Genomic DNA, 8066 nt, shown 5'->3' on the forward strand with positions numbered 1-8066 from the left:
CATTCCTGTTTATACCAAATCAAGCCCTTGCAGCCTCTCACACAATCATTTACCAGGTGACGTCAGTTAAGTCCTTAAGTTTCAAGGTTTAAGGCCTTAGGGGGGACATTGGGATTGGGCCAATAATTGAAAACTGAAACACTTATTAAGGCAAAAGTAAAGATTAAAAACTAATAATTCCCTTTACTACACTACTAAGGTTCATATCTAAATACATTTCATTTCAGATACACTGAACTTCTGACACTTCATATGTTGGATACAACCAAAACATAAAAGGAGCTTGATGTATTGTTGGTTAATGTCATAAGTAATATCAGTAGCTAACAGCTAAACTAAAAGCACAGCAGATGGCAGAGCTGTATTACCTACTCATACAGTATTTCATCTGAATGAACTCACATGGTAAGGTTGTCAGTGCAGCGACATCAGTGTTATGTTAGCGAGCAAGCAGAGCTTTTGTTCTGAAAGAGGGGGATCGATCATCACTGGTCGATCCGATTAACACAGACTGATATTTGTGATTCTGACTCCCATTCATCCCTTACACTATAACTACATTCAGCCTTTTCTTTCCACACATTGTTGGTCCTATACTACAACACAACACAGACATATGAGCACTAATCAATCAATCAAACAAAGAGATGTCACTGGTGATATCAAGGACATTTTAAGTGTGAGTCTCATTTTACAGACTTTAAAGAGGACCTATTATAATCACTAGTATTTTGTGATTCTAGTAGATCATGTTTACATGCTTTAAAGTTAAAAAAACAAACACTATTTTTCTCATACCGGCTGTGCTGCAGCACCTCTTTTCACCCTCTGTCTGAAAAGCTCTGATTGATCTCCTACCCCCCCTCCCAAAAAAACTCTGCTCTGATTGGTCAGCTGGTCCAGTCTGTTGTGATTGGTCAACCGAACCAAACTCTTTGGGCTTCGCTCCAGGTCCACTCTAACTAGCTTTTTTTTAGGGCGTGCCAAATTAGCCGCTAGGTGGGTAGTATGCAAACATGTTCCTTGGTGACATCACATTGTTACAGAAGAAAAGGCGGGACTTCAAGCAAGGTGTTTCTGGCAGTACAGGAGCAGTGTTTCTGTGGGGGAGAGTAACTCCATTTGGTGTGGACTTTAGGCTTTGCGGACCTTTTACATGCTCAAAAAACTATATAATGCACTAAAGGAAAGGGGAAAAGCACAAAAACATAATAGGTCCTCTTTAAGAGGAGGCTCTGATGGCTCGCTGGGAGGCGAGACTTCGACAGTGTAGGAAGACAGAGAGGGGATGGATGAAGGCGAGCAGGGTGAGCAGCGTCAGACCGATGTTCACCTGCAGACAGGTGAAGGGAGAGAGAGGAGGAAGCAGTGAGAGGAGAGTTCATAGATAAAGATGGTGATTAAAGGAGGAGAAGCACCAGAGTAAGATTTACAGTTGTATCAGTTATGTCTCGTGTACTCACATATAAAGGGTCGCCATCCAGAGGTCCATTCACCAGGGCAAAGCAGGCATACTGCAGCAGAGAAAACACTGCAGACAGAGCCATGATCAGACCATACAGCGTCCCAAAGCGGCATGATGGGAAACTACACACACACAAACACACACACACACACAAGTACACACAATTTTTAAGCATTAAAAACATTAATTAAAGAAAAAGGTAACATAAACATATAATATATATGATGAATAAATAAATCTCCAGACATGCCGACAGGATCAGTCAGGATCTAATGTTAATTAATTTTCTGTGTTCTTCTACACATCCGAAAGCTCACACACACACAGTCCAGGTAGGTGTTGGAGTTTGTTTGGAGTAACTTACTTATATGCTGCTGGATCATGTGCTGTAATTTAGACTACCTCCTAAAAGAGTATGTGTGTGTTTTTGCTTGTGTCAGAGAGAGTTTAGTGATTGGTGTCGGTCTCAGGCGGGGTTGGGCTGAAAATGTGCAGACTGTTGGGCTGGGGCCAGAGTTTTTGGCCCCTGACAACCGGGGAAGGGGCCGAATCTGTGCTTGTGATTGGAGGAAAGTATCAGTAGAGGACTCCGCCTGTGCTTATAGAACTAGGTTCAAATATTGTCACCTTCATTCTCTGTTGCACATTACTATTATTTATGCAAGTATGTGAACTGTGTATTTATAAAAACTGTTTTCTATATACTGACCGCCTCAAGAAGTAGTCCACAAAGATGTGTGAAATGCGTGTATTTGTGTTTGTGTGTGTGTGTTTGATACTCACGCCACACTAATGAAGGATGTGTTGCCGCCGTAAAGGAAGGAGCTGTTGAGCACCTCGATCACAAAGGTGAAGTATTGAAGCGGCAGGTTTGGGATGGTGGTACAAACTGAGAACACCACAGACTGCAGCACCGTCAGAAAGAGAGAAAGCACCAAAGACCGCAGGTCTGCTTCCTGTTCACTCTCTCCTACAAACACACACACAAATGAAAACACAAGTGTTTCTCCAAAGAGAAAAAAATGATGGCAAAAATGATGATGAAAGAACAAATCCATGGCTAGATGATGATGGCGGTCTATTTTACACAGCATACAGTAAATTAGCTATTGATCAATGTTTCAATGATCTGTTCATTCAAAAAGGCTTTTCAGCTGTTTCAATATAGCTTTTGAGCTGCTGTTGTTGCAGGAGTAGAGGCTCTATACTATATTTAATGTTTTGGACATGAGGTTTTTGATCTGCACAGGCATTTGTAGATAAGACAGGAAAGATCCATAATTTTGGTATTGGGTAAGCTTGTATGTAAAGAATTTTAGAAATGTGTTAACTGACTGCATATTATACAAAAACAACATTAATTGTGTTAATGGAATGGTCCACAACAGACGGATGTTGTGCTAATTGTGTGTAGAGTTTTGAAAGTCTTACTACAGATTGGACAAAAGGATGTTAGCGATTGTAAAAAAAAACCTGTAGTATTAGTATGTTACCTTCAGCACGAGGTTTGCCCTTGTGTCTATCCATGATGAGGCCGTTCCAGGGAGCACACAGCACGCTACACAGCTGCGTTAGAGCAAAGGCATTGGTGTACTGGCTCACTGCAGGGACACACAAGCAGAGATAAGATGGTTAGAGACAAAAGACTCAAACAACAGTTCAGCAAGTCTACTATAATGGGATAATAAAGGTTATGATAATGTAACCCTAGTTCTAAAAGCACAGGGATGCTGCCTTATACGCTGTGGGGTCCGCATGTATTCGAGTAGGCACGTCCTAATAGGCCAGCTACATTTATGCAAAATTCAGTGGGCGAATGCGTGGTCGTGATTGGAGGAGAGTATTATCCATAGAGTCCAGTAGAGGGCGGAGCCTTTGTGAGTAAGAACAATACTGTTTCCTACACTCTACAACAGCTTCTTGCTCTTATAATATTACTTTATATTAATAGTTGCAGCACAGGCTAGCCGGTTATTATTCATGTAACTTCATGGACCCAATAAGGAAGGTTTGCACAAATGTCCATCTTTGCGAAGAAGGTTAGAAATGGTTTAGTGTTTGTGTACCCAGTGAAGGATCTCCCGCCGTCAGCCGCTGCAGCATGGGGTTGAGGGTGCTGAGGAAGAAGAGAAGTCTGAGCTGCATCACCGACAACCAAAGCAGGTGCAACACAAAGAACCTGGACATCACACACTCACGGAAACTCTTCTCTGAGAGAGACGAGGGGAGACCACAGAGATGGATGAAGACAAGGAGGGAACGAAGATGAAGAGAAATAGGATAGATTATTATTTGATTCTGTTATATATCTAACTATGTGCTGTATATATCTACCACAGTAACTTACAGTAACACACACAAACCTTGTTTCACAGTGATGTCCTCGTCTTCCTCTGTTGTCATCTGAGCGTTACCATTCGCTGTTATCTGCTCTAAGCTTATAGTCCTTGATTTACCACAGGTTATCCTGAGAAAGATCAAAGATCACAGTGGGTCAGCCACAGTCTGAGGGCATTGTGGGAATTCTTTGATAATTATTTACTTTAATTTACCCGCTACAGTCACATAACAGGAAATTAAGGATATTTCCAAGGAATGTGGGACGACGATGTGAAACAAAACTGTGATGGTAAGTGATGAGCACGTCTGTTCTGGAAACTGCTTACAAACCCCCTTATTGTCAATATACGTAGGAAAGCCATACATATTCTGAATGCCCTAGGTTTCTAGTTTGTGGTTGTAAGGTTTCATGAGGCTGTGATTATCCTAGAGGTCACAACAGGTCATTTTATACAGTGATGTCAAATTTCAAAAAATGGTCTCACTACAATGAAATGGCTACTATGGGGACAAACATCATCACACATGAATACAATTGGGCTCATTGGATCCAAAAAAAAAAAAAAGTTTCAGCTTTCCAGTCATACTTTATGAAATTCCAAGACTGTTTAGGGACCCCCGTATGCAGAAAACATTTTTAAATAAAAATAACAGGTGAAAATAACAGTTATACTGCATGTTATACTACATATTTGCTCCATTTCTACCCTCTGCAGCTTTAAGGACTTGGCGTGTCATTCATACACCATTGGGTGAAACCAGGCTGCCCTGAAGCACGTATGAAGCGTTGATGTGTGTTTGTGGTTTCTTGGGGATTTGTACCCGTATGTGTAGTCATCAGGCAGCAGGTAGGGAATGTGGTCTCTGGGCAGCAGGAAGAAAGTCCTGAGGAGGTGGATGACGCTGCAGGCGGACAGGAAGAGGAAGGAGAAGAGGAGAGAGATGCCAGCCTCGTGTAACAGCTGCAGGACATCAATATCATCGTTACAGTTTGTCTTTGCTAATTTTCTCCATCAATGGTGCATAGTTCAGTTTTTCAAGATTTCCCAATTCCCAATCAGTCACAACTCCCAGATATTACATTTTTGATTCGATCTTGAAAGGTAGGTATGATCCAGAGGGAGGGGAGTTCGAATCGGATATTGGGAGGACCTCACTCTTCGACCAATTGATCTTATATCCGGAAAACTGACTGAAGGTTTCTATCACACTCAACAGGGCCCTCAATGATAGATGAGGTTTCGACAGATATAGTAAGATATCGTCAGCATACATGTGTAATGTTTCTCACCTTGATGACAAGAAAGAGTGCTGAGGAAGACCCGTAGGCCCCGGTGTAGAGAGTGATGATGGTGGAGCGACGTGAGCCAAACAGGTTTCCTACCTTTTTGGAGAGAAATTCTGTTTATTAAAACAGTGAATGTTGCATTTTAGTGCCTACATGCCTGAGGGGCTTTCTTTTTGTGTCTGCCTTTCTGTTATTCAATGTAAAATTTGTTATTTGTTTCTTTTACAGGAAGAAAATACAAAAATTAACAGTCTAATAGGACATATTTCAAAAAGTCAACATTTTTCCTTGCAAATATTTACCAATTTCATTTTAGAGCAAATACAACCATCCACTGATTCTGAAACTTAAATTGATTGTTTAATCGATTAGTCAATGAAAATTAATCAAAAATTAATGATTTAATAAATCGTTGAAGTCTTTTTTTTTTTTTTTTTTTAGCAAAAGAGCTTAACTTTCTTGGATCCAGGATTTGCTGTTTTTCTCTCTTTTATATGATGGTGAATTGAATATTTTTGGGTTACGGATTTTTCCTTCAGACAATAAAAGCTATAGTTAGTATAGAGTAATCAATTAAATAATAGAGAAAATAATGGGCAACTTAATCAAAACATACAATAAACTCTAATCTTTTAAATCCTTTCTAATCTGAAGAAATACTTCAGTACCTGGATGTTGGTCAGAAAAAAAAAGATGCCACCCACTGCCAGGAGGGAGAGAGCTGGGAACAGCAGGTTGGACAAAGCTGATGTGAAAAGAAAAACGAACATCCACAGCAGTCAGAGTCACTGTTAGTTCTTGTCAGTATTTCTTTAGACAATAATGTTCCTGAGAGAGCACAAAACAAAGAGATACAAAAACGTTTTTCACCTGCAGTCGAGAAGGCCACCATCAAGGTCCCCGTGGTGTAAAGACATCTGGTGGGGAAAAAAATACAGTGTTATGTAATTTCCTTGGACATGCAGTTGATAATGTTAGTTCATTTTCTGAATGTTTTAAACTAACATTCTGGCCATATCTTACACATTGCACCAAATGTGCTTTAAAAAAACAACAACAAAAAAAACGTAAACTTTATTATATTCGTCATATACAACCCATCCTTAGGAGCAGTGGGCTGCTGTAAAGCGCCCCAGGAGCAATGTGGGATTCAGTGTCTCGCTCAAAGACACTTCCACACAGACATTAGAAACTGGCAAACCGCCAACCTTGCCATTAAAGGACGACCACTCTACCCACTCAGCTACAGCCGCCCTATTTTCATCGAAACGCTAAATTCTGTCTACTGTTGGCACAGATTAGAGACACAGACTTTGACTAACTTTCTGTGTTCTGCAGAGCTAAAGAAGTATCCTAGAAGAACATAAAAATGCTGTTTGAATATAAAAATAAAAAGCCCCTTTAAAGTAGTATATTCTTTGGAAATGTAAAAAATTAATCAAATCCACCTTAAATCAATTCAAATCGTGGGCAGAATGTGATATTTGATGATGCAGGATTAGATGATGCATTGAATCTTTGCAAAAGGAAATCCAATCAAATTGTTGTTGGATTAAACCATCACACCTCTAGTCAGTATAAATGAAGTGCAACCAACGAGGAGAAAGTTCTCACTGCACCTTGGAACTGTTCCTAAATAATCACACTAATGGACAACCTCTTGTTGTTCTTCACTAGTCAATGCTTGTCATTTCATTCCTCTTAACTAACTGGCTGGTGGGTTTTTATTCCACTACTGAATAGTTGTTTTTGATGAGAAATAACATGGGTGATATTTCAATTCAATTCACCTTTCACTCTGAAGTAACTAAGGTGTTGTTGGACTCACATTCCAAAGAGCCGAGCCACTGTGGTACCAAACCGGTCAAAGAGGAAACCAATGGGCAGCGCCAGGAAATTCAGCATAAAGGAGGCGATGGTGAAAACAAACGAGAACTGTTGATCCTGTCCACTGCAATCTGTACACACACAAAACATAGATAAAAAGAGATCAAGGTTGAGAAATATACAGTATGTTTAGACATATACATCAATTACAACACTATGCAGGCCTGTCTGACCTTCATTGTCACCTGAATTGACACCTGTGGTTAGACAGGTGAAATCCAGGTGCTTAGAATTCAAAGTAGTGCAGGTGAGGATATCAAACTGACCTAAGTCCTGCGTTGCATTGACTCCTGTGGTGTTGACGCACAGAGAGCTGAAGTAGTCCTCCGTCTTCAGGACAAAAACAAGTGAAGCCCACCCGAACACGACTCCAGCGAAACACAGACACTCCACCAGACCCGTAATGAAGGTGAGGAAGCGTCGCACCATTAAGCTATTCACAAAACCCAACATGGTCCCTCACACACACAGGCAGACAATTTACAAACACTATAATTTCACCTGAATGGACACACACACACACACACACAGGTGGACTCTATCACAGCACCTGCCAAATAAAGGAAATAAAATACCTTTAGGGAGGACTACATGTTGACATGAGCCCATTCTGCACCTTTAATGCATTTTTTTTATATCAAATATATATATATAATATATATATATATATATATATAATATGCATGACACGTCAAAAGTACTTACATGAAACTTACAGTAGCAAGGCATGAACTAAAGCTGGAAACATCTGGGTAGAAATGTGCTGCTTGAGTCCAGGTCGTTAGGTCAGTCCTCTTCTAAAAAAGGATGGACTTCTGCATAAAATCAGACGTTAGATAAGAAAAAAAAGTTCTTTATCGAGATACTGGTAGGTCATAAAACTCCCATTTTAACAGAAGGAATTACTTAAAATGCACAAACATGACTTTTTAACAAAGTAGCCTCCTGTGAAGCCACAAAAAAACAAAATGCATAGTTACGTTGTATTATTCTCCAGTTTGCTACTCTCTAGTACTCACAGTTCAGCCTCTATGTCCCCAAATGTTCCCACAAAGCACACCTGTCTCTTGCTCCACTCTACTTCTT

At 40.2% G+C, this 8066-nt stretch overlaps 1 protein-coding gene across 1 annotated transcript; it reads right to left on the bottom strand.

The window, feature by feature from the left end:
- Positions 1 to 1222: 1222 nt before the first annotated feature.
- On the bottom strand, positions 1223 to 7486 carry LOC119493857 (solute carrier family 43 member 3-like). The gene is made up of 12 exons (XM_037779348.1): positions 7247 to 7486; positions 6922 to 7051; positions 5964 to 6010; positions 5762 to 5838; positions 5097 to 5189; positions 4628 to 4767; positions 3829 to 3932; positions 3532 to 3675; positions 2959 to 3066; positions 2249 to 2435; positions 1464 to 1587; positions 1223 to 1333 (listed from the first exon to the last, which is right to left on the bottom strand). The coding sequence occupies exons 1-12, from the start codon at positions 7431 to 7433 to the stop codon at positions 1223 to 1225; spliced, it is 1452 nt and encodes a 483-aa protein (XP_037635276.1). The 5' UTR covers positions 7434 to 7486.
- Between the last annotated feature and the right edge of the window lie 580 nt (positions 7487 to 8066).

Source organism: Sebastes umbrosus, chromosome 9, assembly GCF_015220745.1.
Source record: "Sebastes umbrosus isolate fSebUmb1 chromosome 9, fSebUmb1.pri, whole genome shotgun sequence".
NCBI classification, from domain to species: Eukaryota; Metazoa; Chordata; class Actinopteri; order Perciformes; family Sebastidae; genus Sebastes; species Sebastes umbrosus.